Here is a 15,057-nt window from a genome sequence, read left to right as displayed (position 1 = left end):
TATGGCAGTTTAATGCTGAGATACTGAGCGCAGCACCTGGGGAAGGAGCTTGGTGGGGCCACTCTCTCTCGGCTACTTTGGGAGCAAACTGCCTCCATAAGGCCCACTGTAAAAACCAATGCTGAACACTAATTTCGCTTTTCCTTTTTTCATACAAATGAAAATCCTCTTTGGATTTCTTTCAGTTAACGAGAACAGGGACGAATGTAGGTCTTTCCTAAAAGCCAACTGGCATAACAAGAACTTTCAAAAAGTGATGAGTATCTGTCCTTGAAAGTAACAACTCTATGGCTTGAATTAATTCCACAAAAAGTATACAAATGCAGTTTGTTTTACTGACAAATGAAGAACAATGTTTAAAATAAGATATTTCAGCTTAAGGAAAAATCAGATTTAGAATGTGAGTTTTCCCTTTACAATTGCAGGGTTATGAAGTGATTTCCATTGCTGATAGGTGTTATAATGTCCCGTTAAGTGTATTTTTGCCCTCGGTGTTATAATATCCCATTAAGTGTATTACTGCCCTCACCTCTCTTGCACCATTTCGGTGGAATTAAAAACATACCTTTCCAAGCAAGGAGGGGAAGGAAGCCATAAAAAATGTTTTAAATGCTTAAAGAATAAATGAAGAAAATAGCAATGTTCTCATCCTCTTCAACATTTAAATTTAACAGTTCAACAGATGTATTACCTCTCAGCTCATCAAGTGGTTTAGCAATTTCCGTGAGTTTTACTACATTCAGATGGAGAAGTACGCGCGTCAAGCCATCAACGATGGAGTAACCAGCACTGAAGAGCTGTCTATAACCAGAGACTGTGAGCTGTACAGGGCTCTGAACATGCACTACAATAAAGCAAATGACTTTGAGGTAGGAATTCATCTTTGTTTCTCGGTCATCTTTTCCTTTTTAAAATGATTATTTTCTTTAGGTTTGTTTTCGTCTTGGTATCTCAAAGCATCCCCCAGGTGGGTAAAAGGAAGAGCAACAATGAGGACCCCCCCTTGTGGGAATTCCCGTGGGGAAGGCCAGGGGGAGCTGACCCACTTCCATTTTCTTTCCCTTTCCCTGGCTCTACTGCTTGCAAATGGAAGGCCTGTTTGGCTACAGAAAAAGAAACTGGAGAGTCCAAAGAAAATGGTGGCAGGGAACACACCCACACAGACACATGTAGTAATTCCCTTTCCAGAGAAGAGGACCCTGCTCCAAGAGTCCTTTATCATATTTAGGTTCTAGCATGTCATTTGAGCTGTGCAATGGTAGCTGCAAAAGTTGTTTTTGGAAAAAAAATAAGTCTAGAAATGTTGATGGAGAGTGATTCTAAGGTTTCTGACTTTAATCAGTATGTATTTCCTTTATGGAAGAAATGATATGTTTGCACTAGAAGAGAGCCATCAGCATCTCTTTTGGCTTTTGTTTCTGTTATTGTTCTTTTTGGAGGATAGAGTCCTGTGTGATTATTTTGCATTTGTGTAGCTTCCCAAGCATGCTGCTCTTTGTTCATACCCTCTTACACACAGTTGTATATATATCTACAATGTGCATATTCTAGATAATACACCAAGCAGTGTAGGTGATTCCCAGAAAGCAATATCTATGCAAGAACGAAAGATGCATGGCTATGTGTAAGGCATTTCTTTACTGGCTAATGTGGTGCCTCAGCAAACATCTTTCACCGCAGCACGATGATGCTCTATGACACAACACTAGCGAATCTCCCAGTACTTCACAAAGGGATTTTGCTGAGCCCTGCTGGCTGAGGCAGCAACAGTCAGAGGGGAAACTGTCGCGAGAGTTTTGCAGGCTGAACCTCCTGAAATGAGAGTAGACAGGCTGAGCTTGATAAAGATGGTCCTTTTCTTATACTATCTTGAGAAAAGGAAATTTTTTTCCATAACATAGGGACCTTCTGTTAATATTCTTGCTTTTCTCACATAGCTAGGTACCCAGAGACGCCCACGAAGTTCTCAACTTCCAAGGAGGTGGGGGTGGGGGGTTACCTTGGCCTGGACTTGTCAACAAAAGGACCTGCCCCCCCGTGCCCTCCTACCTCCATTCCTTTTCAGACCTTCTCCCACTGTTCCTAGTGGTGTACATCAGTCATGGTTGCTTATAAAGAAATGAATGTGGAAGCTTAGCAGTGAGGAATTCATGGTTCTTTCTTGAAAGTTTGAGTGGTTATACTGCAAGCCATCAATTTATCTTTGTTTTCCAAGACCAATGTATTTTTCTTGCCAAATATGTCTGAACAAAGTTTTTCTTCGGCAGAACATATTAAAAGTAAGGATCCCTCTTGTACTATTTCACTATTTTAAAGTCTATTGTAACATAGCACTGGTTTATTATATTGACAGAAATCTAGTAGATTTCTTTTAAACCTGAAGACTCTTTAACTGTGCCTAAACATTGTAAAGAAAGCTTACCAAGAGTTTGTTTCATTTCTTTTCTCCCATTTCCTGATAAGTCCATTGCTCTACACTTCATGCAAAGAGAATTTATGTGCTAGTGAACTATTTGCAGTTTTATTATGACAAATATCTGTCTTGGCAGCATGCATCAAGCTTCGTAAAAGAATTGCCCGAGGTTCATGGGATGAGTTCTGCATTTTTGCTGTGTAACATATCGAAGGAAACAAATCTCTACTGTACCCATTAGGACTTTTCAGGTTTTTTAAACTTACTGGCTTGGAATTTAATCCCCTACTAATAATGCAAGGACCAAAATGACACACACACACAGTGTTTGGCATCAAGAGGTAGCCATCAAGCTGCTCCATTTAGCATCATCTAAAACCTCCTTTAATATGATTAACATCTGAAATGTCTCTCTTTGTGAATCATATCCATTTCCAGCCAGGCTACCTCTCCTTTATCTGCAGAGTCTATTTTAAGACTGCTTCAGTGCAAGGAGTATGAGGCCCAGGGAACAATTTTGTCACTTCTCATGTGACTTGGGATAAGTTATTGGTCTATTCTGGGTCTTATTCCTCTTTCAGTAAAAACCAGGCTCTTCCCAGAAACATGGTAAGAAAGAGCGGGAGCATGCGCTCTGCCCTGCCCCCTCCAGTCACGCGCCCCCACACATATGCACATACGCACCCCCACCGCCACATATGATCCTCATATCACTAAATAGTTTTTAATTTAGCCTCTTAGTTTGGCGTATTTACTAACAAAAGCTGCAGATAAGATGATCCCTTCTTTTCTGTGCCTTTGTGCATGGAGGTCAGCGCTTAAGTGAGATGCTTAAAAACCACTCGTCTTATTGTAGCTTTACCAGTGTGGCCCATGCCTGCAAGCCAGAAGCAGACCCAGCACCTCAGACTGGATGCCTCAACCAAGACTGTGTGCATTGCTTGACTTTTGTGTTTAATTTCTTAAGATTGAGTAAAATGAATCTATAGTCTAATAAGAGCAAGAGTATGGCAAAGTAGAGAACTATATACCTTGTTTCCTTTTTAATGTTTAAAGACAGATGGAACATGGTAGAGAGACTGAACTTATGTCTGCACAATGCCCAAAGATCTAATCAATTCAAAGGAAAATCTTAACCAAACTGAGTATTAGCTGGTCAAATAATAAAACATCTATTGATCGCATTTTTTAATTTTTCCCTCAGTTGTTTGTAGCAATAATAGACTAGCTAACATTTGTTGACTGTTCTGTGTCCTGGGCACTCCTCTTAAGTGTTTTACCAATGTTAACTTATTTAATGTGAGCAATAATAATGACCTGGATAGTAATACAAGAAAATCTTCAGCTTGCCTAAAGCTTTACACCGTCTTTCAAGTCATTCTAAACGGCGAGGGACCGGTAGAGCCAGGAAGAGAGAGTGAGAACAAGGCTCGTGCTTTCCCTCCCTTGCTGTGACTGTCTTGTTCTTTCTTTTCTCCTACTCCCTGTCTTTTTTCAGCCTTCTACTCTGTCTCTGCCTCTGTCATAAGCTTGCTGGTGGCACCTCTGTCAGTGCTTAGCACCAGCCCCCTCCAGCTCCTGCTGCTGATGGCCCTCAAGGCTAGAGTGGTGGCTGACCCCTGCCCTATAGGAAAATAAAGCAGATGGGGAAGGTTTATCACTAGCAAAGAGGGAGTGGCTCAAATCCCTCCTCTTCTAGACCCTGTGTTTCCTGGCCTTTATGAGTCAGAACCTTCTAAGTGACAGGAGAGCTTGTTCTGCCTTTTGTATCAGTTTACACAATTGCCAAGATTCTTGGCACAGCATTCAGACTTAGGGTGGTGAGAGTTTGAGAAGACCCAGGGGACGTGGAAGAAGACACTCGCTGGGGAGGGGAGTTCACTCTGATTTTAGTTTGTGCTAAAGGGGAAGAAAGTTGGCTACATCACTTGGGGTGGGACACCTCACTTCTGAACGTGAGCTTGTGAAGGTGTGCAGGAGAGGGGTGTTTAATTACAGGCTGCTGATTCACTCCTACTTCTCACATTTAATGAGATTGGCAACAATAAATTTGTCTTTCCAGGTGTTATGGTATATATTTCTATGCTTCATCCTCACTTCACTTTGAAGAGCTTCCAGATTTTTTATGGGGAGGGAAAGAGGTTTTGGGATTCCTTCCCAGTTTTTAAATCATACTGTTACTTCTGACTTTAGGGGCATATGAGTTGGATTTTATTACTTTTTTGTTTCCCTCACAACTGTGGCTGGTAAGAAGGTCATGATCACTGTCAATTTCCAAGGCTGGTTTACATGTTTTTGCAAAGAACTCAACTAAGGTAAGCCACCTACCTACATGACTGATAGATTGCACAACTTAAGGGGCCAAAAGACATACCACCCTAGATTGACTGCATTACCTAGTCTGGCCACTTCATATGGTGCAGCTAGGAAATGCCCAATGACCCAGGGGCTCTGGGATGGCCTGTGGGTAAGCTGAGAAGAGGATGTGACAGATAACCTTCATCTGGGCTGATACTTGGGACTTTAGGGGACATGAGTTGGATTTTGGATTTTATTGCTTTTTTCCCCCTCACAACTGTGGCTGGAAAGAAGGTCATGATCACTGCCAGTGTTCTAGGCTGCTCTGAGCACTCTCTCCCATCCTCCAGTCCCACGAGGCAGCTCGACCCCCACTGTGGCCAGCCAGGCATCACGCACAGGCACGGCAGTGACTAGCCGTTTACCTGCAGGCACATCCGAATTCCTGGTAAGAGTGATAAACCTCCCTTGCCCTCAATAAAGACCCAGTTTTTTTGGATGGAAGGCTTAGAGATAAAACAGAATGAGGAACTTGAGCCATTGATTAGCAGGCCTGTAAATGCCACTTCCTAAAATACTACTATTTCACTGGGCAGATGCCCCATCACAGAGTCGAAAGTGTTTCGACAATTTTTTCCCATGACAGCCTAAAAGGGTACTTCTGCACACCTTTTTCTGTGTCGTCTCACTTACCTCTTAGAAAGGAGAAAATAAAAAAGCAGCACCCCTCACCTCCAACCCCCCACATCCCCCAAACACATGCACATGTAAATATGCACACTGAATATATTCTCTCCACCGTGCCCACCTCCATTCCCAGCCCAGTCCTGCACCCCACCCGGCACATGTCTGAGAAGATTTAATATATATGGAAGTCTTTTATTCACATTGTCATCTCTTTAAAGAAAAATGAGGACAGGTGGATTTAGGAAGCGCTTCCCTCTGCTCCAAATAGACACTTAAATATGAGTGATCATTTGGAAAAACTGGCACATGAGTGAAAACCTTTCACTGTTGCTGTAGTCGTTTGGCCTCAAAGCCGCTGAGCCGTTTAAATGATCACACGACACACTCTTGGTGGGTGGCGAGGAGGAAAAGAAACCCTTACCATTTCTTTCCTTGCCAGTCCCACCATTGACAAGCCAAATTGATCTTTTTAGAGACCAAATGAATGTTCTCTAAATATATGTACACACATGGCTGTCTGGGAACATATTCCTTGCACAGAATGATTATCTGAAATTTGGAGAAGAGAGCAGTAAAGACGCCACATTCGAAGTGGGGTCGAAGGGGGGGCTCGGGTGCGACAGAGGTAGAATTGCGTGCCGGCACACACATTTTCATTTTTGTACCGCTGTTCTTCCGGGGTTCAAGGTGTTGATGAGTATAATGAAGTGGGACCATTGATTTATCATCTGTTTGGTAATGTCATTGCAATTTTAGCTCCCTGTGTCTTTTTTTGTCATTGGGTTACATTCAAGCACAGTAAGATCAACTTGAAAACCTCCTTACTCGACAGCTTTATTAGTTACAGCATTCCATGACCTTTCTCAACATTCTTAAAGAAAAAGATACAGTGTAATGTCGCTTTACTTTGCTTATTGTCCTTTGTTGGGGTGAACAAAGCATTTTCTACAGTGGCTATAGCACATAATTATACAGCTTTCAATGGCAGTGTCTTGGCACATATCAAAGTTCAGAGGAGCCTTTAGAAAAAAAAAAAGATGTTTTGTGGCAGCCCAGGGAGGGTCTCATCTTTCCTTCAGAAAATAGTTCAAGGCTCTTCTGTCAAGCTTCCCTACTTAGAGCTTTTTCTCCTCCTGCTTCATAAAGTTTAAAGCAGATTCAGTGGAGTTCTATGATCTATTTCCTTTGAAAGATTGTTCCTCAGCACAGAGAGGCCCTTTGACTTCAGGAGTTCACAGATTCATGTCTTTAGGTATCATATGTCTGACCTTATCAGTTACTCCATTTAATGTTGGAGAAAAAGTCTCAACTCTTTGTGTTTGTCTGTTTTGCCTCTGTGAAATGATTTGGTGAAAAGACCATCCTTTTTAACACACCACTGAGAGGCCGTTTCTGCTGCAACCTACCCTGTGGCTTTTCTCTCTTTAAAAAAAAAAAAAATTGTCCTTGTGTTTTGTGTATGGATGAGTTCACAGTGAGAATAGAATTATACAAGGGCAGGCACACACAAAAAAAAATCTTCTGCTTCCCTCCCTTCCCCCCGTGATCTATTGGCTCTCTTGGTGGCTGTACCCCAACAGGAGGAGCCGTTTAGCAAGCCCAGAGGTGGCAGCCATGGTACTGGCACGGCAGTGGGCTTTCCCTTGCTTCGACCTACCCCTAAGGCCTTCGTAATTAATTGTCCTTCCGAGATGAGGAAAGTTCAGAGACAGTGTGCAGAGTGGTGTCTATTGTCTGACATTCAGTTCTCCTTGGCTCGGCTCTTTTTCTTCACCCCACAAAGGGTTATTCGTAGGAGAAAGGGAGCAAGTTCTCCACGGAGAGCCGCTGGTGGTGGCTGGAGCGCTCAGGGGGACGTTGCCATTGTGTCCGGCCCATCCTGGATTCAATGTCCAAAGAAGTTCTAACAACCTTTGAAAACGAGCCTGTTTATTTCATCCAGATTAAACAAACTCATTTTGTGAACTAAAGCTTGTTCGAAAGTTGGTGATCCCTTTTCACATGGCAGATAACACTTTAAATCAGATTTCCTCATTCAATCCCCAGCCCCTCAAGCCCACCGAGGATTTTATTTCCCTACAACTGGTTCTGTTTCAGCCATAGGGCAGAGAATTTAATGATCATCCACTCATTCCTCTTAACGACTTCAATATAAATTTGCAGGAACAAGTATTTTTGCAAGCACTCTTTTTGGTGAAGCATAGGACTTTGGTGCTTGAAAGGAGATTAATGCCAGTTTAAAAATATTATTTCACCTTCCATGATTGCCGGAGGCCTATCTTCAGTGCTATTTGGTAACATGACATAAAACAACTACAGTCTGTCCCCCACCCCCTGTCATTTTGGCTGAGACACAAAATAAAGATGCAGTGTGGAGACAGCTATTTGAGAAGTAAAGGAAAAGGAGAGCCATTAATGATTATTATACTCCTGTTCCTGTTAAATAGGGTGAAGCCAAGAAAAACAAACATAATCGTTCTATCAAGGAGCAGTTGAACTGGCACAGTTAGGAAGGTTTAAGACCACGTTGCTGTAGTGTTCACGGCAATGTCAAGGCTGAAGGGAACCCTATTTATAAAGGAAATCTGTGCCTTTCAGAGCATTCACTTCTGGAGGAAGGGACCTACAGGATGGCCAGAACTGATTCCGTCCCTATAGCTCTTGGTAAACACTTTCACAACAGACCTTTTGGTATTTAAAGAGAAGCTGTGTATGGAAGTTGACCCAACTAATATAGTCGTACCAAAAAGGGGGTCATAAAAAATTAAAGTTATTCTTATGAATCTTTCATTAGAAGCAATGAAAAGGGACACTAGGGAAGTCAAAGGCCTTTATGCTGTCTGCTCTTCTTCCGGGCTCTGGGCTATTGTTCGGTCAGCAACTCAAACAGACTTTCACTTTCAAACTGACAAAAGTCATGTAAAAGCCAGACAGCTGTACTGACACACCCACCTTACGGCGCAGGAGCCCCGGGCCGGTGCGGTGCCGAGGTCTGCAGGGAGACCTCCCTCGGAACAGGCAGGAGTGGCTTCTGCTTCGTGTTGCTTTTGCACACGCTTCGAGAAGGACCGATCATTGCTCCTTTGTGCCCCCTCCCCGGGTTCCCCAAAACATTTCTGGCATTTTCATTACAGCATGAAACACTGAAACCCAGGATAATACTTAGAGCTCAGGTCATGCGGTGAGCGTCAAGTTCGCGAAAGCGAGAGCCCAGAACTTAGCAGAAGGCAGGGGGAGTTTGACTCAAAACTCTCTCCTTCCATTTCTCCCCTTGCTTCTCTTTATTTGGCCTTTTCCAACTGGGCCAAAGCTCTATAGCTTTTCAGATTTCTGTTGCCTCAACAGCAGTGGCTGGGACTGGATGGAAAACATCCACCAGTGGTGGCGACAAGCCTCACCTTAGGATTTTAGGCAGAGCTGGAGCTCGTCTGCCTGCGTCCCCGGCCTCAGGGCAGCAGCCGCCGTGGGCCGTGGCAAGTCCTCCCTGTGTGTGCATTACAGCCCCCCCTCCCCTGTCACCTTGTGTACAGTCTGGTCTGTGACACTGATGGTGATTATGTCATTATTTTGCTCTGGGGGCCCTGGCACATCTGCAGAGCCCGAGCACATCTTCTTTGTTGCGCTGGCAAACGTCCCACACCACAAATGCTTCATTAGTCCTGCTGCCGGCCTCCTTGCCAGACGCCAGCGCCCACATCCAGGCTTCTTTTTGCTCCGTTCTTTTGTGTGGCTGATGATCATGTATTCATCTTCCTGGTTCTTCCCCATTTTCCTCGACTTCTGAACTCCAGATGTCCCAGTATTCTTGTCCAAATCACTCTAAAGTCTACAATGAGAAACAAGATGGCTCTTTACCCCTTAACTCAGCCCGCCCCTTACCACCTTCCTCCTACTTCTCTGTTCCCCAAATCAATTGTGACTTTGAATAGCTTCCGATGTGAGGACTAAGATTTTCAAACATGCGATTTGAAAAGGTACCAAGTGATTGCTCCCAGTTCATGGTGGTAGCTAATAGGATTAAAACTGGGAGTTACTAGGTACTGCTTATTAGAAAGATGCCTTTCTCCTCCAGCCCCACCTCCCTGCACCTCTTCCCTCTCCATGGCCCTGTGATTTGCTTCTGCACATCACCACATTTTACCAATTTTCAGAAGGCAGTCGAAAATGGGAGTGCAGAAAAGATTCTTCATGCTTCGCTGTGCATGTTATAGTCTTCAGAAGGTTCCTTTTCTTTGAATGGGATCTTCATCCCCATATACCCCCTACCAAACCCCCTGCCCCCGCCTTCTGCTGTCATAACCTCCTCAGCCCCAACAATGACCTATTATTACATATTTAAAGTGATTAATACTGGGCAGTTTCGAAAATGAGCTAGAACATTTCTCTGAAGTTTTATTGTGTCCATTTAGCAAAGCCGAAGCTTTTGTTAAGGTATAATGGTGGTTCTACATTATCTGAAGTAAATTTTAGAGCTTAATATCTTGGGCTGTGATGGGTAGTACATAATTGGTATGTTTAATTTCCCTTTAAATCTGAATTAATTGATCTGTGTTAGTGTATTCTGAATAGCTTCCCCAATAGAGAGTTTAATCGGCTTTTATCCCCCAACTCACTGCAACATAAGATGTTTTAAATGTCTCTACCTTTGAGGAAAACATAGATTTTAGTTTTGAGGTACACCTAAAGGAGTCAGTTCATATTTTTATGGGAATCTCGGTCAGATCATGGCCCTGAATTCTAATTCAGAATCCTAGGATGCAGACCCTGGAAAGGATTAAAGAAAACTCCCTCCAAGGAAGGAGTTGACATGTTTCACCAGGTTCCTGAGCTTTCTGGTCACTGATACCTGTTCCAAATACTAGGAGCAATCCAGCCAACCAAGTGAGGAGAGAGGTGGCCAGATTGGTGGGCCGCCCAGCCCAGGGCAGGGAGCGTACCGGGAGAGGTGGTTACCTGTCACTGAGCTGTTTTCAAAAGCCTCAGGATGTCCCCAGAACACTCCCATTATGAGCTCATCATGGTTTTATCACCCATGGGCTTATTTAAACCTTTTTTAAACCTTAACTCCATTCTCAGACTATACCACTCCTCAAGATAATAATTCTCTAAATTTATTACCTGCTGTGAAAATAGTAGCTTCTTTTTTATGGCTCTTAAAATAATTTCCCTGGAACTCCAAAGGGATATCCCTTGTTATAATATCCTGGGATTTGTGAACAGGGCTGTGGCCATATTCTCTATTTCCTTTCTGGTTTTATAGACTTTGATCATTACTCCCTCTTAATCTTCATCTCTCGAGATTAAGGAGCCCTAATCCTTTTTAAAAGTCTAATTTCATACAGCATGTGGGTTGCCCCCGATCATTTTAGTTGCCCTTCCGTAATGTGCTTCTGGAATGACTGTGTTTTCCTAAGGGATGGTTACAATGACTAGATGTGGGCAGCCACACCACACTTTGGTGACTGTACCTTACATACATGCACACACACACACCCAGTGGGATTTTTTTTGATTATCCCAAAAGTTTATCCACAGAAGTTGGATTTCTTAAGTAGCATCTCAGTAGCACTTATTGGTTAAAATGATCCTGTGAGACCAGTTTGTGAAATTCTTGGCATGCATTCTAGCAAATCGGAATGTGCCTATAGGACACATATCCTGTCAAATAAAAAATGGGCAGATCCACCATGTTGTTCAGACATTTCCAGTTTTTCAAGATAACACCAGAGTGTTTGATATCATGAAGACACAGCCTTCACCTTGGGCTTGAGTCTGTAAAAATAACTAAGGCAAGATAGTTCTGGTCTCGAAATTATTCTCAGGCAGGAAGTCAAATGTCCACTTACTGGTAGGTGTTGTTTTATGTAAAAGATCACTTTGAAATCTTAAAAGGGAATTCTTTGGAGAGTTTTTCCAACCTCAGTGGTCCTAGGCTAGTAGTAGAGTAAAACTTAAAAGCATGGATTCTGAACCCAGACCCTGGGCTCAAATCCCAGATCTGCCACTTAATAGAAGTGAAACCTTGGCAAGCGTCTTACCCCCTCTGTGCTTCAGTTTCCTCATCCATAAAATGGGCAAAATTATAATGCCTACCTCACAAAGTTGTTGTGAGAATGAAATGAATGCATGTGACTATGTTAGCACAAAGTGGGTGCTATATAAGCATTTGCTTGTATTCATTTGCAGAGCCAAGTAGAAGTTACCTTTTTGTTGTTATCAGTAGCTCAATTATTGCATCATTTCCTGATGACCCCAAATAGGAAAACAAACAAACAAATGAGCAAACAGGGAGTTCTAATCAGAATTGGGACAGAGAGCATCAATGCAACACTGGTTTTAAAAAGAAAAAGTGTTTCCTCCTGCCCCAAGTGTGGCTGTAAAGGCAGCAGCAGCCTGGAACAGCTCTGGCATTCCGGAGTCATGGCTTCCGGATGAAAAAGGCGGACCAGGGATGGCGGAAGGAGCACCAGATGGGAAGGTTCTGATCTGTCCACATCTGCCTCACTGAGCCCTACTTTTCTCACCTGTGAAGTGGTAAGATTAAATACACAGCTTTATTCCAGCTCTGAAATTCTGTGAATCTCGAATGGAAGACATTCTGCTTTCTCTAAATCAATCCTGGGTATGAAGCAAAGCTTCGTGCATGACTGGGGACCCCCTGGGAATCCAGATGATGTCCGCGTGGGGCCACTTCCACCCTTGTGGCTCTGCTGTGGCTTAATTATCTCAGTAAAAACCTCCAGGGTGCCCATTTTAGTGTTCTCCCAAGGCCCTCCTTGCAGATCTCAATCTCAACAGTGCCCTTGGAGACGTGGCAGCTCCCTTGCTGGGGTTATAGAAGCTCTTTTTTCAAATTCATGAACAATTTATTGACTGAACTGGCTCTAGGCATTATGCTTGCTGCTCACTTGATTTGCTGTGTTGGCTCCAGCAGCCCAACAATGAGGACATTTGTCTGTGAAGCCCTCATACCTCTGGGTTTTCTAGGAGATGGCACAGACCTGAACACAGTAAGGGAGGGTCTGCATGCCTGTCACCACACGCACTTCACTGCAATACACCTCAACCCAGTCAGCACTTGCAGTATGTGTTCACCTCTGTATAATAGGCAACATCTTCCTTCTTTCTGGACAGTAATAGTTTTTTAGATGATACAACTACCTTTGCCACTAGGCTTGGTTGGTAATTTTTGTGAAAGCAACACCATCTTTTCCCTCAAGGACTCCTAATATGGCAATAATCTAGATCATGGAAGTCTTTTCTACTGGAATTTTGTATTTGTGTGTGTGTGTGTGTGTGTGTGTGTGTGTGTGTGTGTGTGTGTGTGGTCAGCAGATATCAAATCCTCACACCAGTCATTGGCATCTGTATTTTTCATCTTGTTCTGCTTATTGTCCACAACTTTTGGTTTGTTTTTTAAATGTTATTTTAATATTTTAAAATAAAATCTGATACTGAAAGTGACTTTTAGTAAAAGGCAGTATCTTCCCTGAAAACAAATGCAGGAGTTTGATGGGGACAAAGGCAGAGAAATGACCAGAAGCAGAAGTAGGTGAAACAAGATGAAAGGCTATGGTTTTAAGGCCACCACATTGCCTGTAATGCAGAGACTGTTTCCAGAGAGTTGTCATTTTAAGTGACCTGAAAGTATATGAAATGATCTGTATGTAGACTCCTCAGCAGGCCCAATCCTAGGTCCTGGCAGTGTCCTAAGACTCCCTGTTGTAAACATTACCTCAAGTCCCATTAGATGTTGGTGTAGGTCTAGAGGACTTCCAAACACTCCTGAGGCCATTCTGGCATCCGTTTCTCCACCTTTCCAAACTATTTACCTTTCTTGAAAAAGGAATTTCTAAGCCACTTGCAAGTTTCTGAAATGCAGCTCATCCTGAGTTTTGCAAAGCGTAACTATGGATGAGAGACTAATAGAATCCCCTAGAAATACAAAACAGAGTACCTCTGACACAACAGGGATCTTTCAGTCTAAACCAAAAGACAGGACTGAGGCCTTTAATCCCAGTTCTTTCCTGGAGCAGCCCATATATTATTGGCGATACATAAGCTATTGTCAGCAGAGTGGCAATATCTCCCAAGACCTGATGTTCTCTGAAGCTCTCTCTGGTTATCATCCGTATCTCAGAGCGCCTGCTTTGGTGCTTATCATGAGCAATGCTACTGTCATTGTGCTGCTTGAACCCCGCTTCCTAATGTTTCTCCCCAGCCTCCTCACTCACATTGCTCCATCAGCATGAGTACAGGGCCTGCGACTGGTTTTGATGTTTGCCAAGGCAAAGCCTAATTATGAAGATAAATCTTCTGCAGAAAACAATCACGTAATGCATTCTCAAACGAAACAAGAGTACCTGTGGATTATCTGTGCCCCAGCTTCCCTTCCCACAATATTAGAGAGTTTATGGCATGTTGTCTTTGGATAAGGTCCCATCCAAGAACGGCACCAAGCTTGGCCCCCTTTGCTTTGCCACCTCATCTAGTAATTGTAGCAAAAGTTAAACATCAAGTGCTATCAGCCTGTCTTGAACTCAGTAATGGCACATAAGTCATGGGACTGACTTGAAGGGAAGTTAGTCAGCACTATAGAGTGACTGGCACACTGCTGTTCCAAGTATCGAACTGATTCATTAGATGTGTCATGAAGGAGGGATCGATGCCTCCACTTAGTACATCTGAATATTGGCTGGCAGGAAGTTTCCTAATGAAAAGCTCCTCATGAAGACAGGGCAGGGCTGAAGTCCTGGTTCTTGACTGTCTCTGTGTATGGTTTGTTAACTGTTCCCGTAGACATGGGCAGCCTTCAGCGCGGCTGAGGAATGGTAGGACAACGCAGGTGGAATTTGGGTGAGTCCACCCCAGCTACTGTGCAACAAGAATCCCACTGGTTTGCTGGCCCAGGGAGGCACACAGGATTAGTGATGAGCAGGGATTAACAAATTATGTCCTGCAGGTCGGATGTGGCCCTCAGTTTTCTATGGTTCCGACTGAAGAATGGTTCTTATATTTTTAAAGAGTTGTAAAGAAAAAGAAGAATATACAATAGAGACTGAAGGTGGCCCACAAAGCCTATGTATTTACTATCCAGCCCTTGACAGAAAAAGTTTGCCGACCGCTGTCTGAGGTTGTTCAGCAATTCTTGGAGATGATGAGCTCCCTGTGGTCCCTTCCAGTCCTGAAGTTCCAGAATTCCTATGATTCTTTGATGGAATGGTCTTGGCTTGGCTCTTACTTGAACAGCCTACCAGGTGTGCACTTCCAGCAGAGAGCTTCCAGTTGTTTCTAAGATCTACAGGGTGTTCTTTGTAGTATCTCAGAGGTAGAGGGATGAGGAAAAGTATCTCCATTTTGGTTTTTAATACTTTTTCTCTGATTTTCTTTTTGTCTAGTTTTGTTTGTTTTGTGGTTCATTTAAACTTAGAGACACTCTGAAATACGTGCAGATTTTGAGAGGGAAGGAAAAGTGACTCCATTACCACAAATCTGTGACTATCGTGTTTCCTAACACATATAACCCCAAGGCTTCCAAGCATGAGCAAATAAACTAGCCACTGTAATTATATTCAGCGAACACAAAATATTTCAGCCCCACCAAAGAATTTTGACAGTCTCATAGAGTTTATTATTTGTCATTCTGGCAACTTAGGGGC

General features: G+C 43.2%; 1 protein-coding gene across 6 annotated transcripts in view; it reads left to right on the top strand.

Annotated features, from left to right (window-relative positions):
• PROX1 (prospero homeobox 1) overlaps positions 1-15,057 on the top strand; it is a 52,314-nt gene that overhangs the window by 22,979 nt on the left and 14,278 nt on the right. For all 6 annotated transcript variants that reach the window (XM_073216937.1, XM_073216938.1, XM_073216936.1 and 3 more), the window contains exon 4: positions 675-869. In XM_073216937.1, the coding sequence (XP_073073038.1) occupies positions 675-869 (195 nt within the window). The remainder of the gene's footprint in view (positions 1-674; positions 870-15,057) is intronic.

The sequence above is a fragment of the Manis javanica genome, chromosome 11, assembly GCF_040802235.1.
Source record: "Manis javanica isolate MJ-LG chromosome 11, MJ_LKY, whole genome shotgun sequence".
Lineage (NCBI taxonomy): Eukaryota > Metazoa > Chordata > Mammalia > Pholidota > Manidae > Manis > Manis javanica.
Note: the sequence above shows the minus strand (reverse complement) of the source record. Positions and strands in the feature narration are given on the sequence as shown.